At 40.9% G+C, this 22408-nt stretch overlaps 1 protein-coding gene across 1 annotated transcript in view; it reads right to left on the bottom strand.

Annotated features, from left to right (window-relative positions):
- The window catches only part of LRIG2 (leucine rich repeats and immunoglobulin like domains 2), a gene marked incomplete in the record, with an annotated part of 100420 nt that overhangs the window by 39659 nt on the left and 38353 nt on the right, over window positions 1–22408 (bottom strand). Inside the window, 5 exon segments of the mRNA XM_077481556.1 lie at window positions 10255–10398; window positions 11562–11705; window positions 14938–15081; window positions 15200–15343; window positions 18824–18958. Of these exon segments, the coding sequence (XP_077337682.1) occupies window positions 10255–10398; window positions 11562–11705; window positions 14938–15081; window positions 15200–15343; window positions 18824–18958 (711 nt within the window).

Raw genomic sequence — 22408 nt, 5'->3', positions numbered from 1 at the left:
TGGCGTCAGTGTGTATGCGCAAAATCGCATAGGCAAAGAACACAAAAAAAATAAAACCACTGAAAAAACAGGTCAAAAGCAAATTGCATAGGTATGAATCGAGCCTTATGCTGGCCATACACAGATTTTCGGACGAGAATATTCATCCGAAAATTTCACTTGTTTTTAACATTCAGTTTTAAAATGAATGTAATTTCTGAACGAAAACCACATACACTGTCTGAAAATAACTTTCACCAGGATGTTTTCTATTCTGCTCCTTCAAATTTTTCCATCACTGCTGTCGAAAACGACTGTTTATTTGACCCCACAAACGATTTGAAAATGGAACAAACGTGACGGAAGACATTGTTTTTGTATGGCCAGAATAAGTGACAGCAGGCACAGGTAGCTTTTATCAAGCCACGTGCCTATGACAAGGAAGTCTGTCATACATAATATATTACTGTCCTGTCTCAAAATCAGCAAAACAATTTTTAATTTACATTTTGTTTATTTATTATGTGACAAAAAATTTGATCTCCGAGTCTGGTGATATTTACCAGATTCAACCTCTAATAGTATATACAGCAGGGGTTGACAAATTTGCTTGGAATCTAGGAGCCAGCTAAAAAAGTTAGGAGCCAGGTCCGTGACGGCGATCTGGACCTGTCCCTGGCCTGACATGGAGACGAGTGAGGGGAAGATAGCCGCCCCCCCACCTGTCTCCAAGTCATTGCCCATAGCTCTTAGAGGGACATTTTTTTTTTAAATTGCATTTTAGTGTAAATATGAGATGTGAGGTCTCTCTGACCCCCCGGATCTCATATACAAGAGGACCTGTCATGCTTTTTTCTATTACAAGGGATTTTTACATTCCTTGTAATAGGAATAAAAATGACACACATTTTTTTTTTTTTTTTTTTTTTTAAAGAACAGTGAAAAAAATAAAAATAAAAGTTAAAATAAAAAAAAAATATTTTAAACGTGCCCTGTCCCGCCAAGCTTGCGTGCAGAAGCGAACGCATATATGAAAGCGGTGTTCAAATCACACATGTGAGGTATCGCTGCGATCGGTAGAGTGAGAGCAATAATTCTAGCCCCAGACCTCCTCTGTAACTTAAAAAGTGCAACCTGTAGAATTTTTTAAATGTCGCCTATGGAGATTTTAAAGGGTAAAAGTTTGTCGCCATTCCATGAGCGGGCGCAATTTTGAAGCATGACATGTTTGGTATCGATTTACTCGACGCAACATTATCTTTCACAATATTAAAAAAAATTGGGCTAACTTTACTGTTGTCTTATTTTTTTTTTTTTTATTAAATACATTTTCCCCAAAAAAGTGCGCTTGTAAGTCCGCTGTGCAAATACGGTGTGACAGACAGTATTGCAACGACCACCATTTTATTCTTTAGGGTGTTAGAATAAAATATATATATAATTTTTAGGGGTTCTGAGTAAAGGGAAGGAAGATAGGCTGGCAGGCAGGGAAAATTAGCATTGCATCCATTAGCATTGCTGGTTGTAATTCCGACGGCCACCACAAGAGGGCGCCAGATTCCAGAAGGAACCATAGGATCGTAGAAGGCCTCAAAGCCGGGGGCTAAATTACCGGCCGCCGGCGGCGCGGCCCGACGCAATCGCGCCGGGGGGGGGTCCGCGGAGACAGCATACCCCCAGCTGTGCTGCCCCAGGCACCAGTTCGCTAATTCTAGTCGCAAATGCGACCTGGCGCCCGGGTTTTGTCGAGCCCTGATATACAGTATATCTCTTCTGTCTGTTATTAGAGTGGATTAGAGATTTTTCTCCCTAACCATATAGTTGGTATTTATATTTATCACTTCATAGAGATATTTAAGAATAAATTGCCTTTTTTTTTAAACTCTATATATTAACTAAATTATACACAACACTAAGGTTATTATTCGATTAATTAATCAAAAGAATAAATAGGTCAACTAATGGATTATGAAAATAATCGTTCGTTACAGCCCTTATATGATATTGTAAGTCAAATAAAAAGAAATGTCCTATGTGCCAATCTGCTATTCAGCTGCATTACATTAAAAGCAGCTGGCACTAAAACAGCAAGGTCTGCGCAAAAATATGTTTGAAGGGGGCAAAGAAACATCCAGGAGATTTCAAATGCATTCAATAAGACATACCTTTGTGTTTTCCTGAAAAATAGTCATTTACTGAAGAAATACTTCTGTAATCTGACATTAGTTTGATTAATAATACAAGACGATGCGCAAAGGAAAAGGAAGATGAGAAAGCCAGTTCCTTGTCTGATTGAGTTTCCCGGCTCATGCTTGGCTAAGCATCAGTGATTGGAGTCCTATTTACCAGTGCTGCCCTCCTGCTTGTGAACATTTCATGACCCTGAACTGCATAGTCTGCCTGTCATCTGTTCTTATGCCCTTCCTGCACCACAAAAAAACTCCTAATTAATGTATTCTTGTTCTCTTTCATGCAGCACTAACTCTACCAGATTGGTTTTAATTATTGCATTAGGGAGGTTGCACAAAGGTTAACAGAATATGAATGCATCGAGACGTTTTTCTCAGCTAGAGATGAAAAACGTGGATGAATAATTGGGTACAAACTGTGCAATTTCCACATGTTCTCTATAGTCTATGGGAATACAGTATGAACAATGTTAAATATTAGGTGTAGAAATCCAGCTTAATTAGGAAAGCATATAGCAATTACATCTCAGAGCAAAAAAGGGAAAGAAGGTGAACAGCAGTGTATATTATATATAAAAAAAAAACCCTTGCAGCCCATAAGAAAAAGGGGGAAAATATACCGGGCCCAATAAACTATTGATGCTGCGCCAGCTATCTGGCATACACATAAATGATTTATGGAATGCACTAAATAATCGTGCAAGTTGAATGCCAAAAAAGCAAGATCTGACTAGAGTGGTGAATGTTAAAAATAAATAAATGTTGCACTTTGAGATCAAAGTGCAACATTTAGCATATGCGTGCTGAAATCAGTTTTCTAGTGTGATTCAGTCTTATTGAATACCATTGTGCTTACAATGCGATTTTGGCCTGAAGTGCAAATCTGTGTCTGTGAAAACACACCACAAATTGCATGTGTGTGAACCAGGGCTCAAAGTTGTACAATCTGTGCCAAATAAGGTTTCAGAATAGGAGTATGACAATATTTGATGCAATGAAGAGGGTGATGGCACAAAACATGTGTCTGCACCTAATACATACTGCAAAATAAAGGTTCATGTGAAATGCAATGTGCCACAATCACGTTTCCTTTGACACTTTGCATATCTTTCTGCAACAATATGCTCAGACTTGGCATAGCTCTATGCGGGTATACCACAGAAAGCTAACAACCAACAATTTTTTATATATATATATATATATATATATATATATATATATACATACATACATACACACACACACACACACACACACACACACACACACATATATATATTTTTTACGCACAGTATCTCACAAAAGTCAGTACACCCCTCACATTTTTGTAAATATTTTCTTACATTTTTTCATGTGATAACACTGAAAAAATGACACTTTGCTACAATGTAAAGTAGTGAGTGTACAGCTTGTATAACAGTGTAAATTTTCTGTCCCCTCAAAATAACTCAAACACACAGCCAGTAAATATCTAAACCACTGGAAACAAAAGGCAGTACACCTCTAATTGAAAAATGTCCAACTTGGGCCCAATTAGCCATTTTCCCTCCCCGATGTGTCATGTGACTTGTTGGCGTTACAAGGTCTCAGGTGTAAATGGGGAGCAGGTGTGATACATTTGGTGCTATCACTCTCACTCTCTCATACTGGTCACTGGAAGTTCAACATGGCACCTCATGCCAAAGAACTCTGAGGATCTGAAAAAAAAGAATTGCTCTACATAAAGATGGCTATAAGAAGATTGCCAAGACCCTGAAACTGAGCTGCAGCACTGTGGCCAAAACCATACATAGGTTTAACAGGACAGGTTCCACTCAGGAAAGGCCTCGCCCCATTGTCGACCAAAGAAGTTGCACATGCTCAGCATCATAACCAGAGGTTGTCTTTGGGAAATAGACTTATGAGTGCTGCCAGCATTGATGCAGAGGTTGAAGGGGTGGGGGGGTCAGCCTGTCAGTGCTCAGACCATACGAAGCACACTGCATCAAATTGGTCTGCAGAGGGAAGCCTCTTCTAAGGATAATGCGCAAGAAAGCCCACAGTTTGCTGAAGACAAGCAGACTAAGGACATGGATTACTGGAATAATTTCCTGTGGTCTGAGACCAAAATAACCTTATTTGTTTCAGATGGTGTCAAGTGTGTGTGGTGGCAACCAGGTGAGGAGTACAAAGACAAGTGTGTCTTGTCTACAATCAAGCATGGTGGTGGGAGTGTCATGGTCTGGGGCTGGCAATGGGTATCTCGTGACTCATGAAAAAGTGTATGTGTGCCAAACAACCTGCAGAGTGGTCAGATGACCTGCAACTGAGAAGCCTGCAACCCTAGATTTTACCAATGGCATATCCTCTCATTAGGAACTCCCAAAGTGTAGAAGGGCTCAGTACACACATTCAGGGATGTATTGGCTTGGGGGGTGGGGAATGGAGCCAGGAATCCTGGTGGGGGGCAGATGAGGAGGAGGAGGATTTGGGCTTCTATATGCAAAACCATTGCACAGAACAGGTAAGTATAACATAACATATGAATGAAGTGACCCTGAACATCAAATTCCATTCATAAATCAGATTTTCAGGACGGAGTAAACGTATCCCCCCCATTAATATGTATGCTCTAAATTCTATTTATGCAGGATTGGTCATTTTAAGTTTTACTCAAGCAATGAGATGTGTATTCTTGTAAAATGCTCTTTGAGTTGACCCGGTCATGAAAATGTACCTTTGTTCTTGCGGGAGTGTAAATACGTCTGTCTCTTGCTACATGCACTACTGAACACAATTCTATTGATGAAGAAACCTCCCCAGAAGTCTGCTGGGGAACAGACATTTCCGGGAATGAAGGCAACTTCTAGCAGAAAGATGGTGTAGAACAAAAAAAAACAAACAAACAGGAATTTGGAGGGTACTCGAATGCGGAATAGGCACTTGCATAGATTTTTTAGTGTCAGTTCAGACATTAACACTCAATCAATAACGTGTATTATTAGTCAGAGCTCCTATTTAGTGACCATGAAATAATTGAGCTATCTTATACACCCCATCCCTCCCAAATTTATAATAAATGAGGCTCCTCAACTCACTTTCAGAGGCTTTTCAGAAACTTCACCATCAAAACCTATACTCAAGAACAGCGAACTAAATAGTACCATCTGACAAAATTGTACGGTCAATCAAAAGAGGAATTTATGGTTAAAGTTTTATAACATTTTTTTCAACTGTGGTCAGAGTACAGTGACTCACAGCACATTTTTCACACAGTAACTTTACAGCAATATTCAAATCTGCAGCTTTACCACCCATATGCAATAGTTCAGAATTACATTGATTAAAAGGAATGTAATGCATATATTATTTGGTTTACTATTGACAAATATATACAGATAAACAAGTTAAGAATCCTCTGGCTGGAAATGAATTCTAACTAAATAAACTGCCTAATCCTTCCAGTAACCATTTTGTCCTCTTCGGCTATGTTTATAGCTCGCGCACATTTTAGGTACACTGTAGACTTCAATTAGACTGCGGTTGTCTTACACATATTTGGCAAATACACAAGACATGGTTCCTGCCATAAGAGCAGAGGCAAGTCCTTTCTATCATTTCTTTAGCTGTTCAAACGCTGGAGCACCTCTAGTTCAGAACTAGACCACCCTAGCATTATTTAAAGCGGAACTAAAAGCACTTACTAATCGTAGTTCCAAAAGCCCAATGCTGATGAGGTCCTTCACCAGCTTCTTACGGGCGACGGTCTTTGGCTGTTTTGATTGGCAAGCACAGGATGACATCACTCCTGTGATTGTGTGGGGGTGCAGTCATCCCAGCACACTGGTATTGGAGCACAATCTCACAGCTCTCTCTGCTCTTCTCCCTCCTCGCTCACTGGAGAGCTGAGCTGTAGAGGAGGCAGACCCGGCTGTCTCAGGCTCTAAGCAGCTCACTGAGAAGCTGAGATGGCTATCAGTCCAAGTACCTGGCAGATCCAGACTTCCATTGTCGGGACGACGCAGTGCCTGGACTGATTTCGATTATGTCAGCAGAGAGTGGACCACAGTCTGCTCTCTACTGAAACCGGGTCACGTGAGTGCAAAATTAATTTCACTCCTGTGATCCATAGAAGACCAGCCAAATGAGCTTAGGCTGGACTACTTTACAGACTTCAGTATCACTTTTTTTGGTTAAAAATAACAAACATGTCCTGTGCAGTGATTTTGCACAAAGCAGCTCAGATCCTCCTCTTTTCGGGTCCCCCTTCAGTGCTCCTGGCCCCACCCCCCTGTTGAGTGCCCACACAGTGAGCAGCTTGCTATGGGGGCACTGAGCCAAAGCTCCCTGTGTCCATTCAGACAGGGAGCCATGGCCCAGCACTGTCCCCGGTTTCTCTCCTCATTGGCTCACTGACTTGATTGACAGCAGCGGGAGTCAATGACACGCGCTGCTGTCTCAGCCAAAGAGAAGGGGAGTCCTGGACAGTGGACTCTTTCGTGCAGCATCGCTGGATCGAGATGTGGCTCAGGTAAGTATTAGGGGGCTGATGCACACAGAAGGTTTTTTATCTTAATACAAAGAATACATTAAGATAAAAAAACGCTGTGCCTTTACAACCGCTTTAAACTGTTTTTCTGCAGTTATTTGCCATAAAATGCGATCTTATCCTCATGTAAGCCACAACACTAGATTAATACAATGTGCTTAAGCTAATAACACAAACAATTCAAATTTCTTGTGTCTTTATTAACCACTTGCTTACTGGGCACTTAAACCCCCCTCAGTCCCAGACCAATTTTCAGCTTTCAGCGCTGATGCACTTTGAATGATAATTGCGCGGCCATACAACACTGTACCCAAATGAAATTTTTATAATTTTTTTCCCACAAATAGAGCTTTCTTTTGGTGGTATTTAATCACAGCTGGGAGTTTTATTTTTTGCTAAACAAAAAAAGATGCAGAAAAAAAATAAAAAATCATGTTTAATAGTTTGTTGTAAAATTTTGCAAACAGGTCATTTTTCTCCTTCATTGAAGTGCGCTGATGAGGCGGCACTGATGGGCACTAATAGGCACAGATAAGGCGGCACCGATGAGCACGGATGGGTGGCACGGATGGGTGGCACGGATGGGCACTGATAGGTACCAATGATAGATGGGACTGATGGGCACTGATAGGTGGCTCTGATAGGTGGCACTGGTAGATGACACTGATGGGCACGGATATGTGGCACTGGGGTGCAGCACCTTTGTTGAGGCAGATTGTGGGCACTGCTGGGTGGCACTGTGGGCACTGCTGGGTGGCACTGTGGGCACTGCTGGGTGGCACTGACGGGGGGGCACTAATTTTTTATTATGTATAGTTATGAGGGGGCAGGTGGGCACTGGCAGGGCTGGCCGTGATTGGGACTGATGTCCCGATCACGGCTGCCGGTGATCGGCTTTTTTTTTTTCTGACAGCGCGAGGAGGAATAATAGCCGATTACCGGCTCCGTTATATCACATGATCAGCTGTCATTGGCTGGCAGCTGATCACGTGATAAGGGGTCGGGATCGACCCCTTGCACGGATCGGTGATCAGGTGAGTCTCAGACTCGGCGATCACAGAGCGCGCCCCTCAGGGGGCGCGCAGGCCGCTTGTGCACGGGACTACGTCTATTGACGTAGTCCCGGCAAAGGAGATCCGCGCTGTAGCCGTCATTCGGCTATAGCGCGGGTCTCAAGTGGTTAAATACACCCATTAAAACATTTACAGTGCTGGAGAAAAAGAGTAAAAAACAGACTAATTACTTCAACAAAAGCTAATTGGAGTCAGTAGTTTGCATACCTAGAGTACAATTAATGAAATAAGTTTGGAGTTGTTGTATGGAGCTACTTAGATAAAAGTCTCAAATATTTTAAGAATGGGGTTCATAAGAAGCATAAGCCGACGTGAACCATACCTTGCAAAAAAGAGCTCTCTGAATAGGTTTGATCAAGAGTAGTTGATCTGCATACGGTTGTAAAAGAATACAAGGCAATCTCAAAGTGTTTAGGCATCAGTTGATAGACAAATTGCCTATAAATGGAGAAGGTTTAGTACTGTGGCTATTCCTCCTAGAAGTAGCACCCAGCCAACTCTGCATAATACACTGCCTAACCCCTGATTTTGACAAATTGCTATTATTGCCTTGTTAGATCTCTCCTCTACTCACTGCTCCTTTATCATCTGGGTCACTGGAGCTGGATTTTCTTCCATCATGGTACAGTACAGTACAGTTTTTGTTTCAACTGGGAATCTAACGTTCAGTTAACCTGGTACAAGACTGTTGGTTCCTACCAGTGTGCTGGCTGTGAAGTTTGGTATTTTACAGGAATTTCCTGACTTTAGTTTTGGGGTGATCACTCCAGTTACTTCGCTGATGGCGGCCTTTTGCTAGCCTTACCAGCCAGCGTAATACTTGATCTCAACTCATGTTCCTTAATTGTTCATTCCTGTTTTATGCAGGTGAAAACGTATACTCTTATGTGTATCATCGGCTGTATCTGATTTGTTTTTGTTAGGTTTAAACTCAAACTAATTTGACTAGAAGTAGCACCCAGCCAAGATGACTCCCAAGGCACAAAGTAGAATCCTCAATATGATAAAGAAGAACCCACAAGTAACAGCTAAAGTCTTCAAGAAATCACTAAACTGGCAAACAACCCTGTTCATGAGTCTACCATATGTAAGTCTTTGAATAGGCAGGGTGTATAAGTCAGGGCACCACAAAGGAAGCTGCTGCTGCTCCCCCCCAAAAAAAAATTGCATGCCTGAAATTTACCAAACAGCAGCTTGTTAAACCACAACGCTATTGGGAAAATGTTTTGTGGACTGAACAAAAACTGTATTGTTCAAGAAGAATACTTAGCACTGTAAATGGTTCAAAAAGGGCACAGCCTACCAACAGTGAAGTATGGTGGAGGGAACATCATGATTTAGGCTTGCTTTGCTCCCGCAGGGCCTGGACCAGAATAAGGTCAGGGTGGCTTGTCCACCAGCTGAAGCTTAGTAGAAGATGAAAGCAGGACAACAACCCCAAGCATTGAAATAAATCCATCAGAGACTAACTTCAGCAAAAGAAAATGTGCCTTTTGGAGTGGCCTAGTCACAGCCCAGGCCTTAAGCCCATTGAGATGTTGCTCAAGAGAGCAGTTCACACCAGACAGCCTACAAATGTGTCTAAGCTGAAGTAGTTTTGAAGAGCGGAGTGGTTACAAATCCAGAGTGGCCAAATTTGCTGGCTTGAATTCATTGCTGCCAAGAGAGGGTTCGACCAGCTATTAACTGGACTGTAAGCGTTCACTTACTTTTCCCCCCAGAACCATTAATATTTAATGTGTATGTTCAATAAAGACACAAGAAATTAGAATTGTTTGTGAGTTATCAGCTTAAGTACACTGTGTGTGTCCATTGTTGTGACTTAGATGAGGATCAGATCACATTTTATGGCAAATTACTGCAGAAAAACATTTTTTCCGGGAGTTCACATACTTTTTCTTGTCACTGTAATTAACACTATTACATGAAGCTTAACCAACAAAGTGGGTCTCTGCTAGAGTTCTATTTTAGGAGTACAAATCTAGCCAAAAACAAGATAAAAATTCCATCAAAAGGATAAAACAACAAAAACTATCAGTTTCTGTAAATTCTCTTTCAATCCAGAGATTATACCCGAAGAACTTCTCCTCGGTCTGATGGAGAGCATTATTAAACTTCTCTAAGCCCAGGTCGTCCTGGACCTATTCCACCCTGTCACTGCACAGTAAAGGGAGAAACTGCAGAATAATGAGCTCTCTTTTCCTCTGCTTTCTCTTCCTATAACAATGCTTCATGTCGGAACATGAACTTATTGGCACCTTTCACTGCTTATTCCTCACACTCCTGCAATAGAGAGACTGTAAGAGGCCGATAGCAGGTCAAATTCAGGTATGTACACTGCTTGCATTTAAAAAACATATACTTAACGGTGTGTTAATGAACAAAGAACTGCATTCATGTGTCTTTAAGATTTGCCTAGAGTTCTACTTTAATGTTCAAATTCAGCTCTCATGTAACAAAGTACAAGAAAAGTCATGGCACTTACAATGTCACAAGATTTGAAAGACCCTTAAAAACGCCTTCAGCAATGTGATTTATCCGGTTATCGCCTAGGTTCAGTTTTTCCAGTGAGCTCAGCCCAACAAATGCAAACTCATCCAAACGGTTCAGCTGGTTGTATGACACATCCCTAGAGGGGGAGTTACAGGAAAATATGCAGACGGTCAGCAAAGCAGAACAAGCTGGAAAAATATTACCACATATTTTTTTACTTGCCTTTATAACCTGAAACTAAATTTTAACATACTGCATGAAAAAAAAAAAACAAAATGTCTGAAAATTTTTGGTATACTTACATAAAATGAAAAAATTGATTACTGTCCGTGGGATACTTTTTTTTTTATTTGCACTAACATATAATTTGCATGTTAGTGCAAATAAAAAAATAATCACGGACAGTACTCAATTTTCTCTGGCACTAATACGGCTACAATCACATCAAGTATACATAAAATTACAAATGCTAATCAGTCTACAGTACTAAGCAGTCTATAGTAGTAGCATGAACCAATCAAATATCTACTTTGTCAACTTTAACCAGATCAAACTGCTAAAAGTTAACTAGTTGGTTTCCTTAGGTTAATATTAACCACTGCCCTTTTCAGATTGCTTATTAAACAGTGCCTTAAAAAAAAGTATTCATATCCCTTGAAATTTTACACATTTATTTTATTCTGATTTTATGCGATAGACCAACACAAAATTGTGAAGCGGAAGGAAAATGATAAATGGTTTTTCAATTTTTTATTTTTTTTATACAAATAAATGTGTGCCATGCATTTATATTCAGCCCCCTTTACTCTGATACCCCTAACTAAAATCTAGCGGAACTAATTGCCTTCATAAGTCACCAAATTAGTAAATAAAGTCCACCTGTGTTTAATTTAATCTCCATAAAAATACAGCTGTTCTGTGAAGCCCGCAGAGGTTTGTTAGAGAAACTTCATGAACAAACAGCATCATGAAGGCCAAGGAACACACCAGACAGGTCAGGGATAAAGTTGTGGAGAAGTTTAAAGCAGGATTAGGTTATAAAAAATACCCCAAGCTTTGAACATCTCTGCACTGTTCAATCCATCATCCAAAAATGGAAAGAGTATGGCACAACTGCAAAACTACCAAGACATGGCTGTCCGCCTAAACTGACAGGCCGGGCAAGGAGAGCATTAATCAGAGAAGTAGCCAAGAGGTCCATGGTAACTCCGGAGAAGCTGCAGAGATCCACAGCTCAGAACGGAGAAAGAAAAACTAGAGCAGAGCTCAACATCTTCACAAATGCACTTAAACACTTACAGATCCAATAGATTCTGGCAGAACTCCCATGCATCTGGACTGATCCTGTAAACAGCATTCTGGTTCATGAAAAGCTGCTGTAGAGATCGCAATCCATAGAGCCAACCTTTATTTATGTCCGAGACATTATTATATTCTAATTCTCTGCAGAAAGACAGGGGAAACAACACATCTTTCCAGTTACTAAATCATTCAGAAACAGGCCTAAGCTAGAGCAGAACTACAGGTGGTGCAAATAATCTAAGCACGACGTAATGTTCTTCTCCTTTTTGCATAATTTTATTTTAATGCGTGAATTGGCTTTTTAAAACTTAAAGTGGGGTGCCCCCTAAAAAAAAAAAAAAAAAAAAAGTCAGCAGCTACAAATACTGCAGCTGCTGACTTTTAATAATCTGACACTTATCTGTCCCGGGGTCCAGCGATGCGGGGGAACGAAGCCCCCCCTCGCTCCGCACGCCGACATTCTTACTGAGGACACCCAGCTGTGGCTTCACAGCCGGGCACCCACTACGCATGCGCGCTGTGATACGCAACACAGTCATCTGGAACACGCGACAGGTCCCAGACGACTGTGCAGCGCTGAGGGGAAGTGATGTCACCAGCCCAGGCACTGAAGGAGGCAGACTACGAGGGACCCCCTAGCAACAGGCATTTAGAGGTGAGTAAAAACATTTTTTTCCAAAAATTTTTTTTTTTTTTTATGAATTTTAAGCTATTTTTTTTTTGTTGGTGGCAACACAACTTTAAAGTGGTTGTAAAGGCTCAAAGGGTTTTTTACCTTCATGCAGGTAAAAAACCTGTGTGAAGCAGGCCCCTCCTCAGCCCCCTGTATTACTTACCTGGGCCTCATTGTGATCATAGCGATGTGCACAATAACCAAGCCACGGCTCTGCTCATCGGAACCCTCCCCCCCTCCGGCGCCACAATTGGCACCTTTCAGGGGGGAGGGGGAAGCAGATACCTGTACAGTACAGGTATCTGCACCCACTTCCGGGATAGCTCTCTGCGGAAAGGGGCGTAGATTTCGCCCCTTTCCGCAAGTGCCCGCCCCTTTCCGCATGTGCCCCGCTGCCTGCTGGGAAACACACAGATCCCGGAGGCAGCGGGGACCGTCCTTATTGTGCAGCGCGACTCGCGCATGCGCAGTAGGGAACCGGGAAATGAAGCCGAAAGGCTCTATTTCCTGATTCCCATACCCAAGATGGCGGCGGCAGCACTCGAGAGACGATCTAGAGATCGGCTTCGGGTGCCCACATCGCGGGCGCGCTGGACAGGTAAGTGTCACTATTTTAAAAGTCAGCAGCTGCAGTATTTGTAGCTGCTGGCTTTAAAAAAAAAAACAAAAAACAAAAAAAAAAAAAAAACGCGGAGTCCCGGTGGACTCCCGCTTTAATATCACATTATATATATATATATATATTTTTCACAGAAGTGAGTACACCCCTCACATTTTTGTAAATATTTTATTCTATGTTTTCATGTGACAACTCTGAAGACATGACACTTTGCTACAATGTAAAGTAGTGAGTGTACAGCTTGTATACCAGTGTCATATTGTTGTCCCCTCAAAATAAGGCAACACACTGCAATTAATGTCTAAACCACTGGCAACAAAAGGGAGTACACACCCCTACGTGAAAAATATTGAGCATCTGTGGGACATCCTCAAATGGAAGGTGGAGGAGCACAAGGTCTCTAACATCTGTCAGCTCTGTGATGTCATCATGGAGGAGTGGAAGAGTTCTCCAGCGGCAACCTGTGAGGCTCTGGGGAACCCCATGCCCAAGAGGGTTAAGGCAGTGCTGGAAAATAATGGTGGCCACGCAAAATATTGACACTTTGGGCCCAATTTGGACATTTTCACTTAAGAGTGTACTTACTTTTGTAGCCAGCAGTTTAGACATTAATGGCTGTGTGTTGAGTTATTTTGAGAGAACAACAAATTTACACTGTTATACAAGCTGTAAACTCACTACTTCACATTGTAGCAAATTGTCATTTCTTCAGTGTTGTCACATGAAAATATATAATAAAAAGTTTATTATACTTTTGTGAAATACTGTATATTTAGTTTATTGATGAGAGCTGATGAATTAGAATATCATGTTAGGTAGAAAGACTAGTTAGGCATAGAGAAGTTAATGATATTCAGTTGGACTCGTTCTGTAACACTGAAGACATGTCTTTGCTTATCCAAGCAGCTTTTTCAGTTGTAAAGAACTGATCATTAGGACTGAAGAATCTGCTTGGATAAGCAGAACAAATCCAGTTGAATGAGACCTACTACTGTTAGTACATCATGACCTGGATAAATGAGAACCTTCACACAGAAATGAATATAGGATTGTGCCATTAAGACAGTTCAGTGAGGTACTAATAAAAGAACCAAAGAAAATTAGTATCTAATAGTAGGTATTGACATTTAACAAACTGGTCCTGTGATGCTTAACCCCTTCACGCCTAAGGGTAAAACAAATCTAAATGTCCAGGCACAGTTTTGCAACTTTGCTATGTTGTAATAATAAAAAAAAAAAATTACATTTAGCGTATCCAGGTGGATTATACCTTTTTTTGTAGGAAAATTGTGTTTTCTTTTGGTGGTAAATTTTTTTAATATTTTTTAAATTCTACCCATATGCTGGCCGTGACGTTGACCCCTAACAAACCTTGATCTAATTTTTTATTATTTTTTTTCTTACACACTTTGGTTTGTTTACATTTTCTCTCCTGCAAGAAGAGGGAGATACAATGCATCTCTCTTCATTCAGAAGAGAAGGTAAACACAGGGGTGGGCTCAACGTGACTGTTCATTGTGCTAACCAATCAGAGGCTATCACATCGATCAGGTGACCCGGAACCAACATTCCAGGTCCCAATCTTTAGTACAAGACTTGGGGCTCTCAGTGAGACCTCAGGGTCTGTGCTGGAAGCTCGCTGGGCAGCGAGCTCCCAGGGCAAGGGGAGATATGCATATATGCGGCCCCCACTGAGAAAAGACCATTCCCGTGAGGTTGCATATATGTGTGTGGTCGATCGGAAGGAATTAAGATGTGTTAACACTCATTCAAGTGGCTTTCTCAGGCTCTTACGAGTGCCAGGGACATACCCCAGCATTTAAAGCCGCACAGGAAACTCAATCACCTTGTAACTGTATCAGCTACCTGGATACAGAGCTTTATTCAAGCCTGCATTATCCATTCATTGGAATACGATAAAAAAAAAAAAAAAAAGGTTGGAAAAAAGGATTGTTACAAATAATTAAACCTACATAGGCATGCAATCATAGAATCTCACTAATGTGTACTATTAATATTACACATGATCAGTTCTTATGCAGATACACAACTATTCGGAAATGCAATCAGAGAACACTTACAATTGCTCCATGTTGTCTAGTCCAAAAAACGCCCCATCCATGAGTTTGCCAATACCATTCCGTTGCAGTTTTAAAGATTTCAGCGAATCCAACCCTTGAAAAGTCAAGCTCTCCACAATTTGAATTCGGTTACGCCTCAATTCACTGCAAGAATGAAGGGTGTCAATTTACATAACCTTACGAGTTGTAATCATCTGGCTTTCATTGCTATTGCCACATTCTTTAGACAATCCAGGCAGGAGGTGGAGAGTAAAATACTTACAGGAACTGCAAATGAGGGAGCTTCAAACTTTTTGGTTGAATCGTACTGATTTTGTTCCTGTTTAGCTTTAAAACGATTAAAGACCCAGACAAGTTGTCAAAGGATCCAGCATCCAAAGTTGTAATTCTATTGTTACTTAGATTCCTGCATAATGAGGAATTAAACATGTAAAAAAAAAAAAAAAAAAAAAAAAAAAGAAGTCAGAATACTTGAAGTAAAAATTTTATATATATATATATATATATATATATATATATATATATATATATATATATATATATATATATATATATATATATATATATATATATATATATATATATATATATATATATATTATTATAAATACACAAACACACTAAAAGGAAAGATTTATATTCCCACTGAAACCACGTGTAAATTATCACAGGTTTACTAAATAAACATCAAAATAAAAGTTAGCGCGCATACACATGAGCGTTATCTTGACAAAAGGCTGTGCTGCAGATTAAAATGGTTGTAAACCCCAGACATTAAATACGAACAAAGCATAAATCTTACATAGGTTTCTTAAACTACAGACAAAGCAAGAGCAGATGAAGAGTTACCATACCCGTTTCAAGTACAATGGGATGCAGGCGCGAGCTGCATTCATTGGGTGGATAAGTAGAGAGCATATGTATGCACTGTGTGACAAATGGTTACAATGCAACAGAATTGCCACTGGGTTACAAGTCTTTTCCTGTGAGGTCTGTAATAATTAACTTTACCTTGGCCCAGAAGAGTCTCTGAAGGGAGCACTCTCAGAAAATATGGAGAAGCATACCACGTGTTTCTCTGCACCTTCAGCACAATGAGGACCACATGGGGGGGGGGGGAGCTTGTGTAGGTAGGTAAGAACCAAATACACCTAGAGAGTAATTACCAGGATCCCAGAGTTTTACAGACACTTTATGAACAAAGCAGATGATTTTGTATTTTGGGGTCTGTGAGAAAGCGTCCTAGTTTGGCTTTTCACTTTTGGATACAAGGAGAAACATTCTATGGTGGAGCTGGTAACTCTTTCACTCCCCTCCTCTCCTGTACATCTCATATCCGGCCTGACTCCATATGTGATCTGTATGTTCAACCTCCCTCATCTTGCACATTGACCCTCTGACCTCCTGAACCCCCATGTATGACCTGTACACATGATGTGCTGTATCTAGTGCACCCATTACCAAGCTCCATGTTTAAACAACCATAACACCAACAGGTTTCCCAAAAAATAGTGACAAATTGTGGATTTTGCAGGTTTAGTACTTTCCCGGCATTTTTATCTGATGTTTCATGGCAGTAAGGGAAACCATTTGTTTTCCAACATTGTTTTTTCTTTTATGCAGTAAAACAAATAGCAGTTATTAAATACCTACAAAGGAAACTGTGCCTCAAAAATAATAAAACATTTGGTGACAGTGCTGCATGACTAAGTAATTGTCAGTCAAACAATATCAGCACTAAAAGCTGAAAAATGACCTTTTGATATACAGGCTAGTACTCAAAAATGGCTCATCCTCTGAATCAGTGGTCATCAACCCTGTCCTCAGGGCCCAGTAACAGGCCAGGTTTTAAGTATTACCTTGGGAAGATGCAGACTAGAATACTGCAATCACTGAGCAGCAAATGATATCACCTGTGATGTATTTCAGTTATCTTGCAAACCTGGCCTGTTAGTGGGCCCTGAGGACAGGGTTGATGATCACTGCTATATGTTAGTCAAGCCTGCAAAAATGGAGACATGCACACCGAATACCAACATCTTTCATCACCAATCAAACATGTTTTAGAAGGGCCTAAGCACCGAGCAGGCAAACACCAAACTGTCATTTATCTTCAAGGGGTGTTTTTTTGAAAAATTTAATAACATACTTTCAATAACCTCCCCAATATTTAATATGGATGGGAACGGGGGATTAACATTTTACAACCGCCAGACAGCTTTGTGGGGTGTGACTTTACTGTCATAAAGGAGTTATCTTCTTAATCTTTAGAAATGAATTCTGGGAATATTGGAAATTAGAAACATATGTTATTGTTCCCTCACAAACTACAAACATAAATGATCCCTCAATAATGCTCATGAAGTTTACAAGCATTTAGCTGCAGTTCAGTGACGCAGTATGGTACTTATTTTGTATGATTTGATCAGAATGCGTACAATACAATGTAGAGAAAAGCACAGATCAGCTGATACAAAAGAATGGAAGTCAATTCTTGCTGGCCACGTGAAGGAAAGAAATTAGAATGATTCGAATTAGAAATTAGATTGAATTACAGTTCAGTAATTATAAATTGCTAAATCCCCAGTTTTCACATAAAACAATTAAGTGTCCTGTTACCAACATTCCACAGCACATTAAAGGATAAGAAGTGCGCTTTAGAACAAAGTGCGTTTATCCTTTTTTGTCCTCTTCTCCTGACCCAACTCATACTCCTCCACAAATGTATACTAATCTTCATCCGATGGCTGCGCTACCTCCGTTTGTTTACATCCAAGCATGTCTTCACTATTAAGCACACTGGTGCCTTACAGCTCTATGAGGTCATCTCTGGCTTTTGCTGGCCCCAGGACATGGACTGATAGAAGTCTATGGAACACCAATGCACAGGCAAGGCCAGGATGGAGAAGACTTACACTACTGGTTCAAGCAGTGGAACCACAGCTTTCAGATCAAGGTAGATTATACATCTGAGGAGTTAGCCTTGGGTGTAGCTGAATATCCATTCTGTGACTAGGGGAAGGGTAGATGAATGACAGAATCTGCTCTCCCTCATTCATAGAAAGGGTAACATTCTGTGAGGTTAACACAAGGCCTTTTTTTTATTGGATAGGGAGGGTTTACTCGTCGGGACCTTAAAGGGGCTGTAAACACTTGCAGTTTTTCACCTCCATGCATTCTATGCATGGAGATGAAAAACCTCTTGTTGTGTACCAGCCCCCCAGAGCCCTCTTTACTTCCTCAAGCCTGATCGTCCCTGCGCCGGGGACGATCACACCAGCTTCAGCCGGTGTCTGAGGTCCCGATTGGATAGATAGCAATGCAGCCATTTTCTCCCACTGCTGTCAATCAAATCCAATGACCTAGAAGTCAGGGGGTGGAGCAAGGTCCTGCTGTCTGTGTAAATGGACGGGAGCGCAACCGCACAAGCTCCCCCGTGGGAAAGTGCTTCTCTGATGGGGAACTCAAGAAGAGGAGGAGCCAGGAAAGTGGCTGAGGGACCCCAGAAGAAAAGGATCAGGGCCACTTTGTGCAAAATCAACTGCACAGAGGTGGTAAGTATGAGGTTTGTTTTTTAAATTAAAGAAAGTTTTCATATCCTTTAATGTGCTGTACTAATTTCAAGTTTAAATGCAAAACATCCCAAATAGAACATCACGGAAGAGGGGAAAAAAAAAAAAAAACGGGAAGCTCCATAAAGTGTCTAATCTGATACTAGCATTCTGAATTCTAGGCCGTTTTACAATTAAAAAGCAATCAAACCTGTTTTCTGCATATCATAAAAGAATCATTTAATTTCAAAATAGTGTTTATGTATGCCGTAACAAAGGTTTCTGGGTCAAAAACATGCATATTGTTATAAAACTGACACAAACAGATCACTCACAAGTACTTCAAAGGGATCCGGGGAAAATAAGAGCTTTTGATTTCTGTGAGAAGATTTGAGCTGAGGTCTAAGGTTTCCAATGAAAGGTACTGCTGAAGCAAATCTCCGTTTAGCTCTGAAATTTTATTATGTATTCTGCAAAAAAATAAATAAATAAAAAAGTGTTATAACAAACCATAATGAATGACATCACACAACACTAACATTTACACTTGCTGATATTTAACATTTCAAAAGGAAATTTGTTGCTTGGAAAGATTCAAAGTGTATATCTAAGCATTACCAGAAATGTACCCCCAAACTTCCCTGCCCTCTTACTAGTTCATGTCTCTGCATTCATTTATTTCATTTTTTACTCTGTTCCTGTAGCAATGAAGTTGGGAGTTTTGTAGCCTGGCAGGCACAGGGCTGCCAACATACAGTTGTGCTCAAAAGTCAGCATACCCTTGGAGAATTGGTAATATACATTATGTACCATTTTTAAAGAAAACATGAGTACAAAGAGAGACAAAACCTTTTATTTCTTATGGGATTCATATTGTGCCATTTATATCAGAATAACACAATCATTAAACAAAACATGGCAACAAGTAAACAAATTAAAGGACCCCTGTTCAAAAGTCTGCATCCCCTTAGTTCTTAATACTGCATATTGTCCCCTTTTAGCAACAATGACAGAGTGTCATTTATAATAGTATTCTATGACGCCCCAAATTCTTGCAGGTGTATAGCTGCCCATTCATCCTGGCAAAAGGTCTGCAGGTCATGCAAAGCCTACGGATGTTTTGCATGAACTGCAAGTTTGAGACCTCCCCAGAGTCGCTTGATGATACTAAAGTCAGGAGACTGTGACAGACATTACAGAACCTTCACCTTTTTTTGCTGTAACCACTGGAGGGTCAACTTAGCTTTATGCGTAGGGCCATTGTCGTGCTGGAAAAACCAAGAGTGACCATGCACAACTTTCGTGCAGAAGAATGCAAATTGTCTGCCAGTATTTTCTGATAACATGATGCACTGTATTCATCTTGCCATCAATTTTCACAAGATTCCCTTTGCCTTTAGAGCTCACACCCCCCCCCCCCCCCCCCCAAAAAAAAACATCAGTGAGCCACCACCACGCTCCGCAGTGGGAATGGTATTGTCATTGTTATAGGCCCTGTTGACCCCTCTCCAAACAGAGTTTAATGTTGTGACCATAAAGCTCCATTCTGGTCTCATTGCTTCAGATTATAATGTGGCAGAAGCTGTCACAAGGGTGTCAAGGTGTTGTCAGGAATACTGTAACCGAGCTAAATTTTGTAGAGGTGCACCAAAGTACTGGCTATTTGAGCCTTCTATTTCTGCGCAGCCTGATCTACTATCAGAGAGGAAATTTAACCAGTTTGGCTCCATTTTGTCCCTACACATTCCACCTGTATCTAAAAGCATCCCTCCATAAAATCTCAATCCCTTTGGGAGATCTCAGTAGCTGGACCACTGTAGTACCTGGCAATAAGAGATCCCATGGCAATGGCATCAGTAGTAAGGCTGGGTTCACACTGCTGCGATGCAGGAACACTGCGAATCCGCTGCGGGTTCCCGCATCGCATGCCTCCCGGTGGCAGTTCACACTGCCCCTATGCAAACTGCTGGGAGTGTCAGTGAAAAGTTAATGACACCCCCAGATCAGTTTGCATATCGCAGTGCGATCTGCAAACTCGGACAGGAATCGGATCGCATGGTGTGAACACCCATGCGATCCAATTCTGATGCGGACCAAAAAAAGGGTCCTGTGCGAGTTTGGGCCGGATGCGATGCAAATTCAGCCATACTATCTGTATGGCTGAACTCGCATCGCACAGAGATCGGATGTGATTTGCACTGCAGTGCGAATCGCATCCGATCTCGTCACCGCAGCAGTGTGAACCCAGCCTAATTCCTAGTTTTAAACACAGCGGCATCTGCTGAAGAGGGAGAGAGAAGAGGAAGCACACAGACCAGGAATTTAACAATTGTGGCAATAGAAGGCACATATCAAGTCTACCAATAACTTCCTAGCTAGACTACAGGGGATACATTGTCCTGTAGCTGATCTCCAAGTTAGAGACAGGTGAATTGAACAGCTATTCTAGCTCCAATCACTTTTTGTTATAACTGCCTTTACCACTTGAGCTCCAGAAGATTGACCAGGCAATTTTTTTTGCTATTTAACTGGTAATTGCGCAGTCATGCAACACTGTACACAAACAAATTTTATCTTTTTTTTTTCACAAAAATAGAGCTTTCTTTTAGTGGTATTTTATCAGCAGTGGGTATTTTTTTTTTTTTGCCAAAAAATTATAAAAAAAAAAAAAAAAAAAAAAAAAAAACACAATATTTTTTACTTTGTGCCCTTTCACACAGGCTTTCCGATCAGGTCCGTCTCAAAAAGATGCTCCATGCACTTCTATGGAGCGGTGGATGTCAACAGTGACATGTCGGCTGACATCCGCCGCTATCCGATCTGATCCTGTCCATGAAATGCAGCTGAATGGAAACAATATTTTCCATCCGTCTGGAGAATCGGATCCGGTGAAACAGACAAGCGGTCTGTTTTCATCCGATCTCCATAGAGGACAGTGGGGCTTTGACAGGTCCATCTCCGCACAGTGAGCAGAGACGGACCTGTCATAAGCCTGCTTAGCAGGGATCAGTGGAGAGATCCCTGCTGAGCAAAGCGGAGTCCATACACGGACAAGTCCATGTGTAAGAGGCCTTTTCTGCTATAAAACATATCCAATAAGAAAACAAAACACATTTCTTTGAAAATTTGAGTTTAATTCAGTTTAGTTTTAAGTGTATATTGATTTGGTTTCCATTAATGTTATAGCATCTGCAAACATACATACATATACATATATATATATATATATATATATATATATATATATATATATATATATATATATATATATATATATATATATATATATATATATATATATACATACATACATACATACACACACACACCATAGAACAATAATAGACACTGACACTGTACTAATGACTCTGGCTGGGAAGGGGTTAACATCTAGGGCGATCAAGGAGTTAAATGTATGCCCCTAACAATGGTGTGTGTGTGTGTGTGTGTGTGTGTGTGTGTGCGTGCGTGCGTGCGTGCGCACACGCACTTTGTGCTGTTTTTACTCAGCAACGTGCCCATTTTTACTCCCTGTGAAAAACAAGGCATATGGCTGCTGTCTGTAGAGAGTGTTGTGTTGTTTACCAACACAGAGCTCTCTTTTGTCATTTGCTCAGCCAATCAGCGTGACCTGGCCATAAATCATTGACAGGAACCCACTGATCGGCTTGTGCTGCAGTGAATGACAGCTCGGGTTTCCGGACATGCGTGCTGACCCAGAAGAAAGCCCTATCATACAGGTACATTACCTCAATTTAAGAGGTAAGGAAACTAAAAAGGAGATGTACAGCCAAAGCTTGTTTGGCTATAATTTCCTGTGGATCACAGGAGTGCAGTTCATTATACTCCTGTGACCTTTTTTTAGCAGACAGTGGGCTGAAGCCGATCCAGGCTCAGGAAAGATCACGACCATATGGTCG

The sequence above is a fragment of the Lithobates pipiens genome, unplaced genomic scaffold, assembly GCF_037356315.1.
Source record: "Lithobates pipiens isolate NorthernLeopardFrog02 unplaced genomic scaffold, aLitPip1_a1.2 Scaffold_16, whole genome shotgun sequence".
Lineage (NCBI taxonomy): Eukaryota > Metazoa > Chordata > Amphibia > Anura > Ranidae > Lithobates > Lithobates pipiens.
Note: the sequence above shows the minus strand (reverse complement) of the source record. Positions and strands in the feature narration are given on the sequence as shown.